At 35.9% G+C, this 26,280-nt stretch overlaps 1 protein-coding gene across 1 annotated transcript in view; it reads left to right on the forward strand.

Moving 5' to 3' along the window:
• St8sia4 (ST8 alpha-N-acetyl-neuraminide alpha-2,8-sialyltransferase 4) overlaps positions 1–23,131 on the forward strand; it is a 95,997-nt gene extending 72,866 nt beyond the window's left edge. The window contains 1 exon segment of the mRNA XM_005361351.2: positions 18,921–23,131. Coding sequence (XP_005361408.1) covers positions 18,921–19,203 — 283 coding nt within the window. The 3' untranslated portion in view covers positions 19,204–23,131.
• Positions 23,132–26,280: the final 3,149 nt, after the last annotated feature.

Genomic DNA, 26,280 nt, shown 5'->3' on the forward strand with positions numbered 1-26,280 from the left:
ATAATATATTAAATCTTCTGTAGAAATTATCTCCTAACTCTTTTTTAAGTTGATTATTTTATGCTTGGCTATGTATGTGTCTGCCCTGTCTGTGTACTTATGAATACTCTTGTACACTAGAGACACCAGTAATAGAAACATTCAAAGGATAGCTGTCTTAGTGTTTTATGCACGTACACATACACATGCATTCACTCACACACATGCACATGCACATAAATGCACAACACACTCACAGCAACACACACAAACAGACAGTCATAATTGTATATAGAGATTTCTGTCTGAAGCTTGTGCTCCCAACCAGCATTCATCCGCTGTAACTGCTGTGTGCCCAGTGCTGACCCTTTTTCTGGCTTCAGTAAACAGTGGTCAAGTAAAGCAGAGGGCACGGTGATCCTGAAAGGCACTGTGCTGTGTTTGTAGCGGTGTAGTTATTTCTGCCTAGAATGTCACTGGTACTCAGAGCACAAGGAGAGTGATAAGGATATGATCTGGGCTTCTTACAGTCATGTGTACAAACACATTTTGTTTCTAAGGCCAAGAGAACTGTAATAGATGGAAACAAGATGCTGAGCTGCCCCACTGTGCGAAAACCCTCTGGCATCTCCCAGCTGCCATTCAGAACATGAGAGCCAGGATGTGACCTGTCAACTTGAGCTTCTTCAGCATATTGGGGCAGTTGCAGCTGTCACACAGATCCATATGTTCCCCAGAGAAAAACACTCAAAACTCTTCCCGTTGTGGGATGAATACAACTGCAGAGAGCAAGATAACTCGACTGTGACATTTTTCCTACAGGATGCCGTTTATTAGATATGCAGATGAGTGGAGCTGACCCCAGGACCTTTTCTGTCCAATTGCCGGCACTTTATGGGAGTAGATTTGTCTTAGTCCTCATTTGAAAGGGAGGGGGAGCATCTGATGCTGTGCATATTTAAGCTCTGAAGTTAACACTGTTTTTTCATCAACCTACACAAAAGAGTTGCAGAACTTCAGAGTCAATTCAGTGGAAAAGGAGTTTTTCACTGTTTGTATTTAATATTTTAAACTTAAAAAAGCGCTGTAGTCCTATGTTTGTTTTGCCTGCATGTGTGTCTGTACCACATGTAAACAGTTCCCATGGAGGTCAATAGGAGGTGTTAGGTCCCTTGAGACTAAGGTTATGGATGATTATGAGCCACCATCTGAGTGTTGGGAATCATACTTGCATCCTCAGGAAAAGTAACCAGTAATTTTAACTGCGGAGTCATCTTCTCCAGGACTCACTATTTAGACCTTCAAATTTAATAGAAAGATTTTGTATCCATTCCTTTCTATAAAGCTCAGTTTGGTCTATTTAATGTTTTTTGTTTATTCATTATTCTCTCTCTCTCTCTCTCTCTCTCTCTCTCTCTCTCTCTCTCTCTCTCTCTCTCTCGTGTGTGTGTGTGTGTGTGTGTGTGTGTGTGTGTGTGCATGGACACATGGACACACACATGTTGGTCATCTACTGCTAGGCAAGGGAGCTCTCTTCAGTGTGGTTTCTAAATCTAGCGAGATTCCATTGGAAAAAACTGGTTTTCACTTTGTGAACAGTTATCAGTTTGAAATACCTCCTTTGTTAAAGATGTGAACTAAAGTTCACATCCCTTCTCAGTGCTGGAACCCTATTTGGCTTGGGCCTGTTCAAGCCCTGTACATGATGCCACAGTCTCTGAGAGTTCACATGTGCATCAGTTCTTTTGCATCTGGAAGACATTGCTTGAGATATGTTTTTACCTTTATTTATTTTACCAGTTTGAATGGCATGTCCTTTATGTTGTTATATAAACATTCATTTTATATCTCTATCTCAGAAACTCTTGAAGTCATTGGTTAACTAATTGACTTAACAGCATATTGAACTTTGCCACGAACCATTGTTCAGTGGTAAGTACATATAGCTTGTGTGTGGCCGACATAGATTGTGTATCTCAAACTAGGTGAAAACTTCCATGAACCATGGAATAACCTTGAAACTTTACATACCATTTCCTACTGCACTGTGAATCACTTTGCTTGAGCATGTATCATATCCCCTAGAAGACTTAACCATCAACCTTGGCAGATAAGGAATTATATTTTATTTTGAACAGATGTAAGCAATTTGTATTTTTCCTCTTTATATGCCAGCTTGTTTTGATGAATCAACTAAAGATTGAAACTTATGTAGAGTTCTTATTTGTAGAGCAGTAATGTTTCTCAACACTGGGATATATACTCAGTTCTTAAATTTTCGTTTAAGAGTCAAAAGAAAAAATGAAAAAGAAAAAAAAAAAGGATATTGGCAGACTTCAGCCACAGCTGATAGAATGTCATGTAGTGTTGCAATGTGGTCCCACGTTCTTTATATAAAGCATATATAAAAATTTTAGATTTTTCTCTACCCTCCAAAGTTCCAGGTTCATTTTTCTTTAGCTATAGTGTCCTTCAGATAGACTACAGCTCTGTAAATACAGGCAGTTTTGTTGACATGATATCAGAGAAATAATAGTATGTTATGAGATCACCTATGTGCCTTTTGTTTGTGGGTTTAGCCCAGGGTCTTGAACATGCTGGATATGTTCTCATCTTCAACATTACCGCCCCAGACCCCAGTCTCTTGTGAATACAGCCATGTTAAGAAATACTTTCTGTGTGCTTTACAATTTAATCCACACAAAAAATTCATTTCCTGGCCTTTTATCCCTTAGGTTCTGTTAATCTATATAGGTTCAACATCAAATCCAAGATGAGTTCTTGAGTTTTCTCTAATTCACAGTCATTATAACAGAAAACGAAAACCTTTTTAAATGATGACATTTATTTTTTCAAGTTTTTATACAAATATATAATGACTTTGATTATTCTTTACCCCATCCTCTCTTATCTTCTTCCCTATCATCCGTTTTTACTACCAGTCTCCTTTCTATATTTTATTCATGTCATATTTATTTATATTGTGACCCACAGAGTTTAATCAGAGCCATCTCTTTATTATAGCTTTATAACTGAAGGACTCTGGATAATTCTTGGAATCCCCACAAATTTTAAGAAATTCATTAGTGGTGAATCATTTATCATTTCTGTCAGTAATGGATCTTATAATAACCATGGAGACATTTTAGATATATGAATTAAGTAACAGTATTATAGCTTCAATATGTGGTTTGTTAATATTTTAGACCTTTCTCACCTTTAATATTTAAGTGGTAGTCAAAAACATTTTCTGAGTCCTTCTACAACCAGGATTCATGTATTGTTTTCTGTACATGATACATATTTTTTAGATTATAGGAATTTATACAAGGAATTTGAGACAGCGTACAAAACCATATTCCATGATCTAGTAACAGAGACAAAGATAGTCAAAAATATTGTTCATAGTCCTTATAAAGAAACATCTCCATGTTGCCTGTCTTCAGATTCTTTTCCCCATGTAAAATCGATCTTAAACAAAGGATTAGAGATGCTTTATCATGGAAATATTCTTCTTGAGTAATCATAACAAAAGGCCATTTCAATCACATTGTCTTTGTGAAGAGAGCCTTGTTTCACCCTTTTCAAGTTTTTATTGTTATGAGATCTAAGCTAATTTTCTTCATCAGCTTATATTCTTATTCAAAGTGTCTGTTGAAAAGAAGTTTGTGACTCTCTATGCTGAATTTTTTACTATATCCGTATAGCTAAAAGGAATCAAATTGTATGAAGATTGTGGTTTTCTTAGTGATTTAATTCCCCATGGATTCCATGATTGGCACATTAAGTTAAATTGGATAGTTCACAGTGAAGATGGATGGCTATCTCACAACTTTTTTCCCCAGGTTTTAAAAAATTTCGCAAATTTCAAAGAAGCAAACAATAGACTTTTTGTTTGATCATTTATTTTGCTTTGTTTTGCCAGATAATTTTCAAGCTCTAGTTGTATAATATAGACAAGGATTCATCAAAAGTTCTAAACAAAAACAGGAGCTAAACTCAACTCAGACTTACAATTAGGGGTTATGTGTGCATGGACTTAATGTGGTTGAACCTTCATAATGCAGTTATAGAAAGACAGCATATTGTATTTCACTTGTCTATAAGTTCATAATTCACTGGACTATGATTCGTAGTATAGGGTTCAGTTCCTTTTGCCTTCCTGGAGTAAGATATTTACCCCTCATAAGGTCACGAATCTGAAATCCAGGAATTAAGGGCCTCATTTAAGGGTTGCCTTAGGTTGATTTTCATTGCAACCCAACTGCCAAAGTTAAATGTGAAGCTGACCTATCGTACCAGAAATCCGAAACAGGAGGACCCCAAGTTCCAAGCTGGCCAAGGAAACATGGTGTGACCCCCTTAGGAAAGCAACACAAAACAAAATCTTCCCATTTATTCAAGAAAATTCATCACCCCCCCCCTTTACTAGTTACTGAGTCTTCCACTGAGTCATTCTATGTAGTACAGGCTGACCTGAACTTAAGAACCTCTCACCTTCATATCCCAAGTCCAGGGTTGCCAGGTATGTGCCATCAATACTAAACTTCACTCTTGCTTTTGAGTTTTTTGCTTTTTAAACTCTCAGTCTGAGAAATATGACTCATAGAACTCTGGCTACAATTTATAGACACGTACATGATTACTGTACTGATAGTTATACAACTTCCATTATAAAAATGTTACAGTTCTGTATCTTTAGGATTATATTTCCCATGCGGTTCTTGAGTGCAGCAGACCATTTTGTGACACTGTGAGAAAGTACTGTGTTTGATACAGAGCCTTCAGGTATGACCACTCGGTGGTACCTTTTTATTATAAGAGCTTTTCAGCTTTCTTCTGGATTTAGTTTACTAACACATTTAAACTATAAAATCAAATGGTTTTTATTTTGATATGATTACTTTACCATCATCACAACTGACTTTAGGATGTTTTCATCACCCCAAATAAAGTCTTTATGTATCCTTAGCCATTCCCCACAATCCTGTGTGCTTCCAACTTCAGTTGATAGCCATCTGTGATTAACTTTCTGTTTAAAAGAACTGCAGCACCCTGTGCTTTTCGTTTAAATGGATTCATATGCCCAGTGCCTTCAGTGTAACTGCCGTCTTTCACTTACCATATTTGTTTTAAAGATTGGTTTATGTTATGGCACGGATCACCATTTCATTTTAAGTGGCAGATCATGTTCTCTTGTGGAACATATTACACTTTGTCTATTCATGAAATGTGAGTTGCATCTATTTTGGGACCACTAAAGTAAACAATTTTTGGACACATATTTTTTTTAAATTCTCAGTCTTTCAAGAGAAGACTAAAAAAATAAGAGTAAATAGACTTTATTCAGTGTGTTTTAAAACAGATGAAAAATAAATTTAAACATAAGTAAGCTGACTTCTGAATATATAGCAAGGGACAAATGGTATTTCACAGCAAGGGAGCATATTGAAGAAGGAAATTTTACTAAGGGAGACACACTGTTGTTTTGGGGAATATGTGCTGAAGCTAGACTCTGTGAGGATGGACATGGAATCTGAAGTAGGGCTTCCATCAGAAGAAGGTTCGTGTTAAGGAACCAATTTTGGTAAGCATATACTTTGGAATGCAGTTGCTACATATTGTAGCAGTGCAGTTTAATCTTTTCAGAAACTTCTAAACTGCTTCCCAAAGGACTTGACTCCTTTACTTTTCTGCCACCAATGTACAAAAGCACTCCATCATCATCATACTTACTATCTCTTTAGATTTCCACGAGCATTCCCTCGATGAGAAAGATACAAAACATTTTCATGCACACATTGGCCATTTGTATATCTTCCTTTGAAAATTATCTGTTTGGATCTTATTCATTTTTTAATTTGTTTCATATTTCATTATTGAGTTGCTGATAATATTTAAGTATTTTAGATAAAAGTTCATCACCAAATGTGTGATTTAGCTTTTTTTATATTTTGTGAGTTTTTTCTATTTATCTATTTTCTCTTGATCAGTTGCCCTTTTATGTTCTCCATTGATGCCTGTACTCACCTGAATACACACACACACAAACACACACAAACATATATATATATACACACACAATAAAAACATTTAAAAATAATTTCAAAATGTTTTAGTGTTTGAAATCTTAAATTTTAGTCTGAGTCACTTAATTTTCTTTATATGGTGGTGAAGGTATTCAACTTTTGCCTTGCAATAATATACTTTACCCCACTGTTATGACAAACCTCACAATGAGAGTATACCAAGTATACAGTTCATCACAGAAGTGCCTGACTTTATAGCACTATTTTTACTTTGTGGCTTTCCATAGCAAATGACAGCCTATGCTATGTAGCAATTATCTTTTCAGTTACAATTCTTATTGTTTCCTTTCTTCACAGGAACATGGTTTTCAAATTTCTATATAGCAAGCTTTGACTCTTCACGAGCTATTACAATGTGCGGCTTGTAAATGAAGCGACTCCACCTAACAGAGTGGAAAGGAATGTGGAAGGGGGTGCTGATTCCATGAGGCTGGCACCTCAGCACTGACGGTGTGCAAATGACATGAAAAAGTACTTTAATTAACATGTGATAGAACAAAACTGTTGGATGCTGTCTTACAACCTGGCAAAACTTCAGTGGTAAAATACTGCTAGCTGATTCCCTCCATGCATCTTGCAGAGTAGAATGTGAAGCAATAACATTCTCAGAGATTTACGTATCTATCGGATGTCAAGGCCTGCACTGCTGGCATGGCCACATGGTTCCTCCTTCAATGGGGTTTTCTCTCAACAGAAACCCTTTCTCCATCTATACATTCATAGATAGTCCTTTATAGATACATTAATGCAAAGGACAGCAAAGTTGCCTAAGTGAGCATGCTGTCATCTTGTAATCCTTTATGGAAAGTATAAAAATAGAGAATTATGCTTAAATTGAGCCTTTTTAGACAGGAAGCTTTAAAGTTGGGAAAACCTTAAAGAACATATGAACTTTGCTGGTAAGAATTATGAAACAATGAAAGGAGTAAGGGTCACATTTGTTGGTCCTTATTCTTTTTGAAATAGGTTTCAGCTCAGCTCCTGCGAGGAGCTTAATGTCACCCAACTTACTGTGTTGGCTCATTTGTACACAGTCCAGTGCAGTCAAAAAGAAACCACAAGCCATTAAGAGTTGTTTACTCTGTTTTCATAGTAAAGTTGGCTCTCTTTGGGAAAGCCCTTCTGAGGGCTGAGTTGTTTCTTGAGCTAAATGTTAATGTGAAGGAAACATTTGCATAATCCCTTTTATCCATTTCCCATTACCTAATGTTACTAAATACTTGGGTGGCTTAACTCCTGACAAATACCTCCCCCCTTTTTGTTTTTTGTTTGTTTTTGCTTGCATTTCAGGTCCCAAGATAAGTTGCTGCGTTTTCCTTCTTTTCAGCCTTCAGAGAAAAATACAAGGCTTTCATGACTTGTGACTTTTGCTTATCAATAGTGATCCCATAAATGTCATTGAGAAGAGACTTTAGCATTAACCTCATTTTGCTCTTCCCTCATGATTCAAATGACAGTCCCATTTCTGTCCACTATTTCACTTCTTATATGTCAGTACTTCCTCATTGTACGGTTTCAATTACGTACTCAGTTTTTCCCAGATGAAAATTGGATTAAAGTAAAGGGCTTGTAAAACTTACGGTTTTATTGTATGACATCTTTCTAAATGGTGTTATAGATTCCATCTACTAGTTTCAAATTTCAAGTATTATCTTTAAGATGCCCTAAAAGATTTTAAGTACAATTGAAAACTGTCTATAGATAACTGCTTTTTAAAACTCCCCTTCATTCATGTCTATCAAGAAGTAATGATCTGAGCCATTCATTTGGTTTGAGTAAATTCATTATTATTACTTTCAGAATTTTGATATATAGGTAGTCCTGGATATTTTGTTGTTAATGTTAGAAGTGTCATATAGCATACCTTCAGATCATTACCCCTGCCACCACTCCCTCCCAAGCACTCTTTATCAAGTTAATACTCTCTATTATATAAATGTACATATTACTAATATGTGTAATATTGTATTAGTGTATTGTGTGTGTATGTGTAAAAATCTGCTGAGTTTGTTTAGTGTCACATGTCTGTATATGTTTTTAGGGCTGACCACTTGGTATTTAACAACTAAGAGGTCTCATCCCTGGTGAAGATTAGTTCTCCCCCATTACAGCAGCTGTTGATTGTCTATAAATATTCATCTACAGTTGGGGCCCTGTAAATTCCTCCTGTTCAAGTTATATATAAGCTTGTGTCAACATTCAGGTCCTCTTCACATGGCCATGTGGTTGAGACTTCTGGGTGAAACTTCCCTGTCATTTATAGAAGGTATAATTTTACAGCGAATGTCTTGATCCATCATTCTATGATCTTAACTGAGCCTCAGATGTGGATGTTGTGTTGTGAATATAACATTGAGGACTAGGTACACCCTGGCCAATTTTTCCTGCATTTTTTTAGTTGTGGATTTCTGTAATAGTCTCTGTATGATGTGACAAGAAGTCTTCTTATGTGAGAGATAAAAGCTACACTAATTGTGCATATAAGGATCAGTATTTAGAATGCAGTTTGGAATTATACTTGTTTAGGAAAGTGGCCATACATAGTTAGTTCCTTTTTAGAAGCATAAAACATACTCTACATCCATTCCTTTCTTGAGAAGTAAGGAAAACAGTTTATTTTTTTTTTTAGAAATCCTTGTGCATTGTTTAATTACTATTGAAATGCAGATTTTAAGCTTAATAGTGTTGTGTATATTGAGAAGTATTTTTATCTTGCACTTGTATTGCAAACATATACTGAAGTTGAACTGTGTTGTTGTTGAGAGCTGATTGAACCATGTCATTCCAGTTAAATATTTAATGATATTAGGAGGTTATCTTGACATAAATAACCTGAGTAATATTTCCACCATAAATACTGACAACATACAAGACAGCAGTGGCTTTTTCTTCCCTTTGAGCTACTCCTCTTAATCTTCAGCAGAATACACATAGCCAACTTGTCAACTGAACAGATCAGAGAGGACACATTTTCTTCTGGAGCCATGACTTTAATCTCTCATGATAGCCTTTCATGTACAGCAGAATTCACGATGAGATATTGTGAATATCAGGTAGCAGTTTAAACCTGAGCATAAAATGAAATTCCAATAGTTAATATAATCATTTATTAATAAACCGTGAGGCACAAGAGAAAATGCAACACTATATAATCTGATTTAGAATTTCTTAACACGGCATTTAAACTCAAACTCATGAACTAATGTAGACAGAGAATGTTCATTTGTTTCCCGGCCACCCAGACCTAATATAATCACACAGAAACTGTATTAATTACAACATTCCTTGGCCAATAGCTTATGTATATTTCTAGCTAACTATTATATCTTAAATTAATCCATTTCTATTATTTTATATTTTACCACAAAGCTAATGGTTTATGGGTACCGGCACATGGGCTTCTTTCTCCTCTCGTGGCTACATAGCATCTCCCTGACTCCGCCTACTTTCTCCCAGCATTCAGTTTAGTTTTCCCACCTATCTCTATTCTGCCCTGTCATAGGCTGAAACAGCTTCTTTATTCATTAACCAATAAAAGCAACACATATACAGAAGGACATTCCATAACATACTTAGACCACATGGAATACAGAAGAGAGATTTATTCCATAGGATACACTGTTTGTTGGCATCATTATTCTGAGCTACTCTACTTGAAGATTAGGTAGAGACTTTGAGCCTCAAGCATGTCATCATGCTTTCTCATCCCATGAGTGCCTTATGCTTGACATGAATTATGCTTCTAAAGTTTGATCAACTTTTTCTAAATTATGCAAAAGGCTTCTATACAAAAATATTTCATTTTAAAAATAAACACCTCCTTCCTAAAAAAAAAGAGCATGCATAGAAAGGACACAAAAGAAATGACACTAATATGTGACTTCTAGAAATTAAAAATGTGTCTTTTCATTTTAAGAAAAATTTGAAAATATTTTAAGACGCATTACTCAGATCCACTGTGAAATTCTTACCCTCTGGTACAATGACAATGCTTTTCGTAGTCACAGTGTGGTTGAATAAATATTAGAATACTTAAATTAGAATTCAATTTACTATTTATTTGTTTATTTATTTATTTTGGTTTTTCGAAACAGGGTATCTCCATAGCTTTGGAGCCTGTCCTGGAACTATCTCTGTAGACCAGTCTGGCCTTGAACTCTCAGAAATCCACAGGCTTCTGTCTCCCGAGTGCTGGGATTAAAAGCAGAAGCCACCGCTGCCCGGCTAGAAACTCACCTTCTAACATGAGAGGGCACACTGATAAAGTTGGGGTCTACTTACTATTGACGTAAGTTACAACAGCCCCATGCATAAACCAGAGCACTGCCAAAATTAACCTGATAGTCACCATAATGCCTTATTTTCATTTTCTCCATCAATTCTATCTCAATTTGAATGATCTAGAGAATCTGGGGAATCCAAGTCCTTGTTATTTGAAATTGAGGTCATTGTAAATGCAAAGGAAGTTCAGGCTCCACCACCTTCATTCTACAGGAGTTTACATTCCTTATTTAGCCTTTCCTAATTCCCTAAGCCTGAGAGGCCTCTTCTGTGAAATAAAAGCTGTTTATAATTTCAGAAACTCCTATGTGGAGAATGTAGCACAGTCTCTTTTCCTCTATAAACTCTATATAATAGTATTTTGGTACCTCTGATCAATTTTTATTAGCTTTGTAAATCATGCTAAACCCCCTTTCTGCCCCCGTGTTTTCTCGCAGTAGAAGCGGGTTTAGGATCTATACATTCCTGCCACATAGGTGAAGAATAAGGATTAATCCACACGAGACTCAATCATTCTCATTGAGGCAATGCAGGAACATTTACTTCTTTTTTTAAAGGATTTATTATTAACTGTAATTTTGGGGGCAACTCAAGCCGTCTTATAATCCTGAAAAATATAGTGAACTTAGTTCTAATAGTTTCAAAATTATACAGAATTTTAGGTTATTCTCTATTATATCAAAATGCTTAAAATTCTTTATTTAAATACAAAATCAAATTCTTACTCATAACTTGCTAATTTGCTGAAGGTAAGCACTAAAAAGTAAAATTTAACAACACATTTTTGTTTTCTTTCTTGAAATTGTCGTTCTTTGAAGTTAGTGAATATTTTCATTTATCAGGTGATTATTATTTGATATAATTACCATGTAAAAATCTAAGACCACCCATTTTAAAATCGAAATAATTCATCAATCATACACATTGACTTGGCATGTTATATTTGAAAAAGGAAACAACTAAATGGTTAGATGGAAACATATTTAAGATATTTATCACAATTTCATGAAAAATATTTTAATCTGCAGTGGGAATTAATAGAGCAAGCAAATCCTAAGGCACAGAACAAAATATTTATGGACCTTGGAATAAGAAACGTGTGCATTGAAATGAAATGACATCATCACAATTGTTTGGATAATATGAATTCTAAGAGATAATTTCTAAGCAAGATGTTTTGAACATTATATTATAGAACAGCTTCCTTTGTGTCATCTTGAGAGGCAACAAATATTGTTCACTATGTACAAATCACCATGTTGTATTCCTTCACGTTTGCTGTCTCTTTACAACATGCTAAATATTATTAACTGGATTCCAGACAGGTGAAGCAGCTTCTTCCTGGATTGATGGAAATGGATTTTATAATCATGTATATGTGGTCTTCTGCAGTATTCCAGATTTTAGTTTGCTTGAAGAATGTGAATACTGTATTGGAGGAAGAATAGTAAGATCTCTGGTTAGTAAGAAGTGACATTTCATGTATGGAACAGTGATGAGGCATGTTTATATGGATTATATTGGACCTATAACAGTTTTTCTACTTAGAAAGAATGTAGAAGTTATATTTAACTTTCTTACGAAATTTTTGCTCAGCAGTATTAAAACATGTTTGCTTTACATTGTAATAGAAAAACAAAGTGAAGAAACAGAAGGGAGGAAGGAAGAAATTTGCTTTTAGATGTCAGCATGTGTATTTGTGGATAAATACATCAAGAGTGATTTCATTTACTTATTTGTTCATTTTGTTTTGTCAAAACAAGGTTTCTGTGTGTAGCCGCCTTGGCTGTTCTGGAAATTTCTTTGTAGACTACGCTGTTCTTGAGCTCAGGGAGATTTACCTGCCTTTGCCAAGGGCTGGGATTAAAGACGTGCACCATCACCTCATGGCTGGGACTAAAGGCATGCACCACTACCGCCGCATGGCTGTGATTTTAAAAGGAGTACTTGGGGTATGGATTGCAAAGTTGACAGATATTATCTAGCTGACTATGCAAACAGAGTTAAAGAATGTCCCTGCTTGTTCTTTCTGGAACAAAATTAACTTCTGGAGAAGTAGCAAATCAGTAATTTAGATTGGTCTATACAGTTCCAAGCATGTCGTTAGATTTCTATTGTACTTAATATATGCATTTATCTGATTCAGATTTTTTTTTAACTTCACAGACCGTAGACTTCATTATTTACTTAGATAATTTTGTTATCAGGATTGTTGCAAGTACTGGAACACTCAATAGGCTTGATAAGGTTAATATTTATATACAAATGCACAACAATAAAGAAAGTAGCCCATTGTCTTCTATTCTACATAAAGAGCCAAGTACATATGCAAATGTGGGGTTTTCATTTTTGGTTTTGTTTTGTTTTTATTTTCCCTGGGATGCTTAGGTGAGGAGCTCTGAGTTTATTCTTTTTCAAATAAATTGAAGGATTTTACAACTTCACTTGTCAGTTTGTTTCCCAAATTAGGAAATAGTAGAGCAGCAATGTTGGTTGTTTCCAGAGAGGTGCTATCATAATCTTACCCTTCTGGATGAGCTTTCCCTGTACACAATTTGAGGTATGAGATCTTTAGAAAGTTACAGTACCTTATATCCGAGCTGTGAATGTTGTCTTAAATGATTGGAGAAGCATCCTTTCAAAGATGGAGAAAAGCTTCATTAGGAGAGATAGGGAACAGTAAAAGTAAGAGAGGTAACCATCATGGACTGAATGACCATAGTGGTGCAGAGGTCAGCCTTAAGAAATCCACCTAAATAAAATAGGGTCTTTAAATCCTTTCAGAAAGTGGTAGGAAATTTCACATAGGGTCATTTAGCCTAAAGGATCACCTGTGTGACAAAATGTACGGAGAAGCTAGGCACTGAGTAGGACTATTAATTAGTGGATATAAAATCACAGTACAGGTGGCCATCTAATTCTGCCCAGAGGGAGGACAGCTGGAGGTAATGCTTTCTTCCAGTTCCTAGATCTGTACAGCTAGAGTGACTGCTGTCTTCAAGGGGCAGTCACCGTACTCTCGTTTGTGATGGGAAAAGAAAGGGTATTAGTCTCGAAATTTTCTGATATCATTGTGGTAATTAGTTGGCAGGAATCTTCTGCTTTTCATATTCATTACAAGTATGTATGCCAGTAGAATCTAAATGTGTGTCTGGCATTTGAAAATTAAGCATATTTTGGTAAATCTTTGAGAACTTTATTTTTTGTATTCTGAGCCTACTCACCTCTTTCTATGATCACCCAAATTTTGCCCTCATTTAAAAAAAAAAAAAAAAAAAAAAAAAAAAAAAAAAAACAAATTGGGTCCAATTTGTGCTATCAGCAGCTGCCAATACTTTCTCATTTGGGGGTGAGAATTTTTGCCAACCTCCCTTCCACCATGGTGGAATTTCATCTGCCTTGAGATTGCACAGGTTTTAGGCATGGGGTCAAAACAACAGCAGAATCTCCGATGCAGCTTGAGAGGTGTACTTATCTATAAGTATAGCAATAGTCCATGAATTAGTTCAATACTGTGTCACTATAGCAGAATAATAATAAGAAGTTCCTTCTGATGATCTATGATTTATCTCATCATGGGTCTTGGGCACGAATAATGGTTCCATGTATGAATTTTGATCTTGTGAAGCAGACATTATTTCCAATTAGGAAGAACTGATTGGATAATCCCATAACAATTGTGTCATTATTGCCTTGTTGGGCGTGTCTTTTCAGGATGCTTGCTATTGTAACTCCTAGGGTTCACAGCTTAGTATGGCTGACAATTACCATTCCCCTCTGGTAGTGAATGGAGTTCATTAGAGCACTATGAAAGTTAGCTAGTAGGGTTAGGCTTTAAAAAAAACAACTGCTGCCCCTCTTTTCCATCTTCCTCCCAGAGAGGCAGCTTCGCTTCTGCCTCTCTCCCCACTTCTCTGCTTCTCCCCTTCTCTGTCTCTTTCTCCTCTTCTCTCTCTCTCTCTCTCTCTCTCTCTCTCTCTCTCTCTCCCCCCTTCACCTTTCCTCCTCCATAACCCCCTGAATAAACATTCAACCTCACCCTGCATGTCGTGTCTATCATGTTTCTGTCTTCTAAAAATAAAAACGAAAAAAAAAATTAAAAAAAAAAAAAGAAAACAACTGCTTTATATCGTTGGGTTCCATCACTGGTCTTCAGAAGTTGTGCTTTACTATAAATTTATGGCGGGTTGTGGAGAACAATGGCAATGACCTGTAATGTTGGGGGTACATGAACCACTTCCACTTTAGTCAGAAATTCCAAAATGTAACCCACTCCTTCACCTCGGGCTTTTCATTTCTTGGCCTATTGTGTCTGTAGGGGTACTGTCATCACACTAGAGGATTATTTTGTTCTCTCTGTCTATTTAATATATTTTATATATGTACTATAGGAAGCTTTTGTAACATTAGATTTTCATATCACTTAAAATAATTCTTTAGTATTAGTTTATCTGTCCCATATTTCCTTTTCTACCTAGTTTATCCATTCCATATGTCCTCCTCTACCTGGTTCTCCCAGTTCACATATTCTTTAACCAACCCTTCCTGTTTCGTTAGTTCTCTCGGGAGGCCATCAGTTGAGTGAAGAGGCAGCCTAGAGAGTAAGTGAAAGCACTATCATTTATACATCTGACCTAGGGTTAGCTTCTAGACTATAAATAACTAATCATCAAGAAAAGAAACAATCTAGTTATGAATGGGGCATAGAACTAAACAGAGAGTTTTAAAAGATGAACTACAGACTGCTAAAAAAATTGATGTGTTTAAAATTTTTAGTCTTCACAAAAATCAAAACTAAAACCACGTTGAAAATTCATCTTTCCTAATGACTAAGATGAAAAGCTATGAATCAAAACCCTGAATGAGGACAGACGATGGCATGGATGTGGAGAAAAAGGAACAGTCATTCAGTGCTAGTGAAAAGTGCTACAGCAACTATAGACATCAGTGTGATATGAAGGTTGCTGAAAAGAACCCAGAAATAGAACTACCACATGATTCAGTTACAGCACTTTGGGGCATTATAGCCGAAGGATTGTCCGTCTTACTATATAAATACCTGCTTCATTGTTCTTCATCCATGTTCATTGCTATTCTATTTATAATTGACAGGAAATGGAGACATAGCTGTGCCTTCATTAGAAAGCCAGGCCTTAATAATGAAGTTGCTTCTCTATTAGCATTGCTAATCCTAAATTATTTAGTCTACATTGTTAACTACATAAATTGATTTATTTGGATTACAAGTTTCCAAAACTATTTCTAGATAAAACACACTTTTAGGATTCTTTGCTACAATTTCAATTATATTCTGTAGTGTCCTACTAAGAAACCCTTGGGTCAAAAATTTTTGGATGTTCTTATACCTCTAACCCTGTTTTGAACCATTTAGGTAGATAATTTTCTTTCAGCATTTCTTGCTGACATTGCACTTAACAATCATGTGGCTTATAGTTTTTCTCATATATTTTTGCCCAAAAATAGTTAAAGAACTTCCAGGATTTCTTATGAATTATAAAATAGAACATATTTATTGATAAGAAGGACATGAATTCTCAAAAATAGTAAACTGCTACATTATTTCCTGCTGGTAATATGATTTTCACTTTAGAAATGATTCCGTATAACTTTTATTGTACTGCCAAACATTTGCAATCAGTACCTTTGATGGGAATATTTTTGCTCAGATTGACTTTGCATTGGCTTTGCTAAGCTTAACTTCAACAGTTGTAAATAACACGGGCATCTTTTCAAAACTACCAATTTCATTACCTGACCACTGTGACGATTTTCAAATGATCTAAACGTTCCTGTGATAATCATACCATGTGTAAAACCTCTGCTTTACTAGAACACACAGAGACTCATAACCAGCCTCCCAAAAGGGTCACATTAGCATTTAATAGCAGATTCACTCTGGTTCCTGAATGAATTTAACAACACATAGGCTATGAGTTTTACTTGGTTATCTACTATTTGATCAAAAGAGGATCCAGATAGTCTGCCTTTAAAAAATATTTATAACTCATATATTTTGAATACAGGGATGCACAGTTTTAATGATATAACTTTGCAACACATTTTACATATCTCAAAATGTTTAGAGTTGGCATTTATCAAATAAAAAAACTAAAAAAAAACATAAATTTCTATGAACTGAGTGTTGTGCTAGAATATTCTCCTTCCACATTTAAGGCTCTGAGTTAAATGCCACCACCAAAGAAACAGCAGAAAGTATAAGACCAATTCTATCTATTTTTCAGTCAGCATGACAAAGCTTTCTAACAAGTTAAAGAAGGGGAGATTCATTTGAGTTATGGTTTCAGGGGTCCACCATGGTAGGGAGGACTTAGCAAATCAGTTCATGACATGAGGTTTCAGGAAGCAGAGAAAGGGAAAAGTGTGAGATCTGCTCATCTTCTCCTTTCCCCGTTATTCTCTGTGGATTGCTAGCGCATGGCGCAGTACCAGCTGAGGTATGAGTTCTCCAGACTTAGGAAGTCTGCTCCAGAAATGCTCACAAACAGACCAGAGAGGATTGGAGCAGTGTCCTCGGGGATTTGAAGTACAGTAAGTTGGAGCTGATGATTGACCATCACACCAATCGTATTTGAAATAAATAGTAAAAAGTAGGAAAGTCAAGAGACTAACAAAACTGATATGTCTTCCCTGTTTTGCATGTTTTGGGTCAATTTTGAAAGCAATTATGTTGATAAGCTGTTGGGGTAAAATAGCATTTAATTTCTTTTGATTGTTTTCATAGTCAGTACTAAAAATTTATTTGAACTTCTTTGAACCATTTCATTAAATTGTCTGCAAAGAGACCCAGGCTGATGGCTCCATGGTCAAAAGCATGGGCCACTCCCCAAGAGGACCTGTGTTCAATTGTCAGCACTCACCTGGTTGCATACACTTGTCTGTAACCTAGCTTCTGGGGCTCAGATGCCCTTTCCTGGCCTCCACTGGCACTAAACATGTATGCAATACATGTAATACTCAGACATACATGCAGGCAAAACAAGCAAAAAACAAACAAACAAAACAAAACAATAAATGAACACACTCATAATACTTTTTAAATTAAATAAAAACTTCTAAAAAGAGAAGATAATGCATAAAATCCAAGGTAACATGGTAAAAGAAGCAATGGGCAGTATCTAAAATTACCTCTTCACATTTGGAAAGCAGGGATATTTCTCAAAGTTTGAAATGATGGTGAAGACAATAATTAAAAACATACATATATTAAGTATACTGTTTTTTAAGCAAAACCAGTTTAAAGTAACGGGACAGTCACACTCTTCCCCTTTTAGTTGTTTTTCTCATTACACCATTTTCTTTAAGGAAATGAGTGTGCCCAGAGCTTTGGAAACTCCCTCCCTACTAAAGGTGATGGTTAACTGTGGATTTGCAGGGTTTACGGCCAGCAAAATTTGACAATGGATTTGAACATTCTGAAGCATTTTATTGTGGTTACAAGTTAATGTTATGAAAAATGTTCAATGTAGAGATGCATTTACCTATTTAAAAAGAAACTTATGGTCCCACAGCAGTCCTGGTTAAAAACCAAGTGTGACAAAATAAAACAAAAAGGCAGGAATGTGGGAAGGGACCTATGGGAAGGAATAATAGGTGGCAGAAGTGGCAGGAAATAAAAAGGTGGGGTAGGAGTAAACAGAAGTTGTCTGGGAACATATTTTATCAATAAAAAATTTGAAAGTATAAATTATATAAAGAATGAATTCTTTATTAGTTTATTATAAAATTAGATTTATTTTTTATTGTTCATGTCTGTGTGTGTGTGTGTGTGTGTTTGAGGTAAAGAAATATCCATGATTAAAATACAATTTTATGACTGGAGTTGAAAAAGTCAGTTAACATAATACAAGTTAAGCATTCATTTGGCCCTTTTTGTGTGTTTGAGGCTGTTCATGTGTATGTTTGAAGCAGAAGATCAGTTTTGGTGCTGCTTCTCAAGAATGTCCCTTCCCCCTCTCTTTCTCTGTTTGTGCCTGTGAGTGAGTATGTGTCTGTCTGTCTGTACACCATTTTTCCCTCTCTCCATCTCTCCATCTTTCCCTTCCTTCTTCTTCTTAATATGTCTCTAGCTGGACTTCTGGGCCCCGTGGCTCACCAATCAGGATTGACAAGGTGACAGGTGACACTCTAGATCCACCTATCTCTGCATACCATCCCAGGCCTTAATGTGACTGCTGACAGTCAAAGTTGGGTCCTTAATGCTGTGCCTCTGCAGTGATACTTATACCTTTCTTGGAAGATTCTACTCTGAATATTGAATAAATGCTTATCCCTAATCAATCTAGAACTGGATATTATAGAACAGAATTAGCCTATGCTTTTAGTCCTCTAAAAATCTGTTAGATAATAAATAGCAAAAAAAACCCATAAAAGTATAATTTTTTCTAAGTACATAAACACTACTTGCATTAATCACTGAAAAGTTTATTGACAAATGTGCATTTTGTTTGCTATAGGCTGTAGTTTCTATAGAATATATTATATGCCACTGTACATTTTCTCCTGTTTTACTTTTGTTTTTGTTTCCCCTAGTTACTGGCTGACCAACAAAGTTCCTATCAAGAGACCCAGCACAGGCCTCCTTATGTACACACTGGCTACCAGATTCTGTGATGAAATTCACCTGTATGGCTTCTGGCCCTTCCCTAAGGATTTGAACGGAAAAGCTGTCAAATACCATTACTATGACGACTTAAAATACAGATACTTTTCCAACGCCAGTCCTCACCGAATGCCACTAGAATTTAAAACATTGAATGTGCTGCACAATAGGGGCGCGCTAAAACTGACCACGGGGAAGTGCATGAAGCAATAAAGCACATTTTGAAGGGTAAAACCTGGATGCAAACTTTTTTCTAAAGATGCTTCTGGAGATTTAGAAACAGGATCCAAAACAAGGCTGGGTTTCTGCCTCCACCAACTGACTGAATAACTGAAATGGAAGTCCGTGTGAACCCACCACCAGCTGATGACATACCTGCAACGTGCTCTAGCTAGCAAATATTCTGACTGCAAGGGTCCTAGTAAGTGCCACTTCCACGAAGAATACAGTTTGAATGTATTTTCAGCAGTGTTTACAAGATCCAACAGTACACTCATCATTAATTAACAAAGCGAATATGTTCATCACTGTGGAGCAGCCACTGTAATGCCAAGCACACTGGAAGCGGAACCATGGAGACGACTTGGCGCTTGGGAAATTAAAGCATCCTTACTCATCAGATCGAAGAAGGAACGAGTTCAAAGAGTGAAGTCCATGAGATGAAGCAACTTGAGGGAACCTTTAGTCAGGACACTGAGAATGATGATCGTGTTTAGGTTTTGCTTGTGTTTGTGTTTGTCTTCTGAAACTTATTTTGGTTGGGGTATAGGGTGCTTAGAAATTTATTTGAGGTATAGAAGTGGGAAACACAGATAGATGGGGAAAATAAACATCAAACAGTCCTTTTTAAAATTCTTTTGCTTTTTAAGCAGCAATCACACCAAATTTTTGTTTATTTGTTTTGTTTTGCACAACTATAAATCTCTGGATTATGTATCAATGGTGTGGCAGGTACCAGCCAAAATATAGCACTCAATAATAGTAAACTATTGTGAAGGAGTGATATTTTAAAAATTGCAAAGTTGCTCTCGGTACCAAAGATTAAACCATGTTCCTACACAGTATGCCATTCTCCTTACATTAGAGGGATATATTATTAAAATGAGCACATCGTTGCTATGAAACTTGGCTCTAAATATTTAAAAAATTTCAAATTCAAATATTTTTAATTTATACCTTTGATATTTTCTAATAGCTTCGAGGAAACACATTGCTCTGTAGAATAAATCTTGGGTTGGTGTAGCTGAGATGTTACTACTAGTTCTGAGATATCATCCTGGTTATTCAGATGCTAAGATCAATGTTCACCTCTTAACACAATTTTAAGATTTCTCTCTACAAAGTAACATGACTAATTGAGATTTGTTTTCAGAAGAGATGGTTAATTCAAAGCAGTTTAACAATAATATATCAGCATTGTGCACTTAAAATGAATTCAATCGACAAGGATTTTTTTTTTTTTTTGCAGTTAAGGACAGTTCCATTGCTATTACATTTTAAAGAAACATAAAGTTATTCACGGGGTAATTTAGAATGATTAGATACGTGACTGAAGTGACCGGTGGGCCGGTTTTCTGTTTCTTCTGAAAGCAGAAGCTACAATCTCACTTCTGCTTTGGCCCACAGCAACTTCATATGACTTCTCGTTTCTTGGGGAAGGCACTCTCAAGAAAGCAGAAATAGTATGAAAACTGTGAATGTTTTGTTTTTTTGTAGGGCAGGCAATCTCAAAATGAATGAAGAGAGTAGGGGAAGGGTACATATATAGTATACATATATGTTTCATACTATGGAAAAGAATTGTCACAGTACTGCAGTTACCAATATTTTTAATAATAGCCTTTATTGCTTTGAAACATCTGCAGAATCTCAGGATCAAAAGAACATTTTCTGAGAATCTGTGTATCTATCACAAAACAAAACTGAGTGCATATGGAAGATTCTTAAATACTATGAATAATCTCAATATGCTTTTGTCATTAAAATCCTTATCTACTTGAAAATTTGAAAATATTAGATACATCTTATATGAATGCTAAATTGAAAGTCTAAATTATTTGACAATTGAAAAGTGGGTAACATAGAATTTACTTTGAACTCTGTGCAGATAAGTATTCCCAGTGGCACCTAACATGAATTCCTAGAAATCTAGAAGTCACAAGTATATTTTAACAAGGATATACCAACTTGGCACTTATTCAAAGTATGTATTTGAAAGCAGCAACATACCCTTTGGACCGCAGTTTCAGAAAGAAGAAATATATGATTAAACAACATTCTGTCCCCAGTAAACACACCACACCATCCACCATTCCCTACATTGCTGTTCATCCCTTAGCCGCATTGGGTAGTGCCTTTTCAACGTCTTCACATGGATCTTCCCCCCACTTTGTGTTCTCTAAACGCTTGCCCCGTTAGGAAAATGTTCAGCATCCAAAGGGCTTCAGATTTGAAAACTACTTTTGTTCATCTCAGGGAACTTTCAGTGCAGCAGAGCGGATTCAATTGAAGGTATTTAGTGCTCCCAGAGGAAATGCCGCTTGAGAGCACTTCATTCTCTAACATACACCTTTGCATTTGCCCTCACACTTCGGTCCCCACCACGGCCTTCTTACAGGGAAAAGGCAAAGAGCGATGAAGGCTAATAGTTCAAGTGAGGAAAAGAGTTACAATATAACACACACGATGGCCTGAGGGATCATAACAAAATCAAATTATAAGTATATACTTGAAGTATCTGTGTTTTCCTTTACATGATATGCCCATAGCTTTATTGATTTCTTTCCTTTTTCATGATTTAGTCATGCACCTGGGAAGGCCCAGGCAAATGACTGCGATACATCGCAGGCATTGAGGTCACATGGTTGCTACTGTGCTAATGACATGAAGAGACCACAGAAATATTCTTATTATTATTCAGTATGATCTGTACTTAATAGCAAGTTGCTGGAAGAAAATGTGAATCAGTAACAGATTATCAGGGTCAATCCAGTGATGCAGCCCATGGGAATAATGGAACTACCGTGGAAGATTTTCTTTCTGGGGGAAAGTGCTGGGCATTCGAATGTCTTCATGCATTGTACATCATATGAACTGTATATGGATTGCTGTTGAAAACTTCTACATATATGCTTACAGAAATGCTTTATTTAAGAAGTGCTGAGGGTAGTGTACATACAAGTTCCTCAGCTACTACTGAAGAAGGAGTGAGCAGTGATTTTTTTTTCTAGTTGTGCCACTTTATTCATAACACACATTATGTGATATTTGGTTCCCGGAGTTGTTTTCATGTGATAACTGTCAGGACTATCTATAGTTTTGGAAGGGGGATGGGAAACGTTGTGTATAGTTAGCTGTTATCTCTACAAACTTGGAAGTTTACCCATTAAATGTTGTCAATATACCAAGGTTTTAATAAAAACAGGTAAAGGTCATTGTTTGTATTTGATAAACAAACTCCAAATACAAGCCTTCTAGAAATAGATATTTTATTATATATGTGCTATAAATATATCTATATAGTACAAATAGACATGCGTGATGCATATATACCATGTTATATATGTATATCTGTGTGTACACACTGAGTCTGTAATATGTGCACAACTAGATGTGTGTTATACATATCTTCAGGGTCTGCACTGTGATCTTCCCTGGAGATCATGACCACTTTAAAAAGAGAAGTTCTTCTGAGACTTCATTCACTACTCTGCTTGAAGGAAGACCTACTTTAGAGCTGAATTATATGTTCTTTCCTATAGTAATAGTAAAGAGACTAGTATGTTCAAATCTCTCCAAACAAAAGTAAAGAAAAAAAATATCTTCAAGCTGGCAATGTATTGAAATTGCAATTTTTCTGATGGTGGGTCTAGGCCATGTGTTTCTCCAATACGTAGCACCTTTTAAGAAAGACTGTTTCTTCGTGTAGTGAAAGCACAAGTGTTTTAAATGTATATAGCAGGAAGGAAAAAAAGTGTTTACAGATAGCTCTGCTGCATAGGATCGTTGCTACTGAGTCTTTCTTATACCATCCGTGGAATGGGAAGATAAAGCTTCTTCGGTAGGTATCCTGTTCAACACTGTTCCCTGTTATTTGTGTATAGTGATTAGCTATTCTTGCTTTATCATTTGTACAATTGTAAAATAAATTAAATTACTTTTTTTTTCAATTTTTCCTCTAATCTTTGCTATCTGCGCCTTCGATTTCCCTTCACATGCCATTGTTTTGGTGACTGATTTTATGAAGTCTTTACTACTGCTTAGAGCCTCTCCATCTCAGCCTCACTGATCAACAATTGATCTAAACATTTGTTTTAAAAAAATATTCATGGATATATGAGTAATTGCCATACCAACATTAATATCGGGAAGTCCTTAACAGTTTGGGGGTGGAATACTTTGTGTGTGGTTTTGACTCTGGAACATTTCACAACACAGATCACTGCAATTTCCTTCGGGTTTACACTTGCACCAGCAAATATAACTGTGTGGTTCAATGTCCATGGCTAGTGTGCTGCTTGACTTGAACACACAACTCTGGACTGGTAGCTGCTGGCTGAGGGAGAATCAGTTTCCTCTAAAGGTATAGCTCCTCATAAGTTGAGCATGGTTCACTGGAAAGCCACACCTCCAAGAAAATGCCATCAGTACAAATTAGGCTTGATGAATGAGAATAAAAGCATGTTAAATTTTATGGATAGAGAAGTAGAGGATTGACATGAAGTGCCCAGATCAGCACAAGCTTAGATTTTGCATGTTCTCTGACTCAAATATTTGATGTTTAAGTGATATGTTCTTCTATTGTGTTCGCAGAACTTGACCAAAGGTCTATAATCTATGATGTTTGGAGTTCTTGGAACCTCAATGGACAACTCCAAAAGAGTCAAAGCATTCATTATACTGAGCCTGTAATCTGAGGTTTTGATCTGTTCGTTTATAGTATTCAGCATATTCACCCCAATTAAGGGAAACTCCACTTAAAGTAATACCAGCCCCCCCCCACATAAATATATTTGGAAACTCTACAGTAGTAGATTAACTGATGACTTTCCCAAAAATCCTTAGCGCTATTTGTGCCTCCTTCTAATCCTCTTCTAAACTGGCCTTCTATCCCTTGAACCAAATTCAACGATCCCCCTCTAATTCTTTTCTTTGTTTTATTTATGCTAGTACATTCTATCTTCCATTCCTTGAAAACCCTTTGCTTTCATAATTTTTTACTAATTCCCAAGGACACACATATCTGAAGATTCCAAGCTAACATCAGCAAATGATAAATAAATACATATCCTTCTAGGTCTGTAGGACCTGAGTGCAGGAAGAAAAGAATCTTTTTTTTATCTCATTTTTATACCTTTGACTCTGAATTTCATAATTTTATTTTTGTTAATACTTCAATAATATAAAATTTTACAAATACCAACTTTGATTTCCCACTCATCAGCTAATAGACATAAGGCTACTTTCAATTCTAAGAAATGCAAGATAATAGTCACTCAAATATTCAATATGTCTAATTTCAATAGTAAATTCAATGAAAATATTGAATGCTGGTATGATTACAGCTAATTTATTTCTTTACTCTCAGAATACAGATTTCTGATAGTTTCCTGATTTCTGGCACAATCACCAATACTAAATTTCTCAAGTATTCATTAAGCTAAAGAAATCCATGATGTGTTTCTCCAAATCCAATCCTTTGAATGATGATGCTATAATTCTCCAAAAAAACTCAGAAAATTTTGAATTGGCAACACAGTAAAAGAACTGGTATCTTATAATACAGAGAACTGTATATTTTAGTTTCAGAAGTCAGATAATACTTAATAATTTATATTAGCTTTGAAATTATTTTTTCTAATATAACCCTTGAAATTTTAATACAAGAAAAAACATGCATGTACATTTGTTTGGGTATAGATGCATGTGTATGTATGTACAAGTGTGTGTACATAAGTTGGGGGTCCAATGGACAACTCCAGGCGTCATTTATCATGGCTATGCTCTGCTTTTTTGAGATGGAGGATCTCACCGAGTTGGGCTCAAAAATTAAGCTAGACTGTATGACTACAGAGTCCCAGGAATCTTCCTGTTTATGTCTCCCCAGATTTGAAAGTACAAATGTAGGTTTATCATGTACAACTTCTTAACAAGTGTTCTGTGTATCAAGTCTGTAAACTCATACTTTCTCAGGAAATGCTTTCCACTCCAAATTATCATCTAGCCACAAGTTAACTTAGTGTTTTGCTTTCTCAAAAACCAGGCATTTTCTTAATAATGTTTTAATTTATTATCTGAATTATATTTGTAAGATAAATTATTCTCATTCATTAAACATAACAAAACAAACTAATAAAAAAAACAAAATAACAACCACAAAAATTGATACTTTGCTCTACAGAAAACAAAAAAAAAAAAAAACAAAATAACAACCACAAAAATTGATACTTTGCTCTACAGGCTACCGAGAGAGAACTGTGGGCACCAGGCCAAACACAAAACCTTTGACCTAAAAATCTGTCCTGCTGAAAAGTTTGCTAGGGAAATGGTGCCACAAAACTTATGGAAGTTGTCAGTCAATGTCGAATTTGATTTGAGACACACTACACAAGAGGAAATTCAAGACCCAAGACAGACAATACTTGGGTAAGTAAGAACCAGAGACTACATAGCCCCAAGATCTATGCTAAACCAAATACACAAAATTATCAATAGAATGACTCCTAATGATATTCTGCTATACTCATAGATCAGTGCCTTATGCAGTCAAAATTAGAGAGGCATCCTCTGGTAGCAGATGAGAACAGATGCAAAGACTCACAGTCAGAAAGGTAGTCTTGGCAGAAAGATAGCCTAAATGAGAGCTCTCCATCAAATTCCTCCCCTCAGAGCTCAGATTATCCCATGGAAGAGGAGACAGAAAGATTGAAAAAGCCAGAAAGGATGGAGGACACCAGGAGAACAAGGACCCTCTGAATGAACTAAGTAAGATGTATATGGTCTCTCAGAGCCTGTAGCAGCAAACACGGGTCCTACATGGGTCCACACCAGGTCCTCTGAGTATATATTTTAGTTGATAGCTTAGCAGTTTTATGGGACTCCCAGCTATGAGAAAAAGTGCATCTCTGACTCTTGTGCCTTCTTTTGGAACTCTTCCTCCAATTTGACTATCAAGTTCAATTTTGATATGATAGTTTTTATTTCATATTACTATATTTTGTTTTGTCATGTTTGGTTTTTATCTCCTATAATTTTGTTCTTTTCTAATTACGGAAAGAAAAGGAATGGACC

Source organism: Microtus ochrogaster, linkage group LG4, assembly GCF_000317375.1.
Source record: "Microtus ochrogaster isolate Prairie Vole_2 linkage group LG4, MicOch1.0, whole genome shotgun sequence".
Lineage (NCBI taxonomy): Eukaryota > Metazoa > Chordata > Mammalia > Rodentia > Cricetidae > Microtus > Microtus ochrogaster.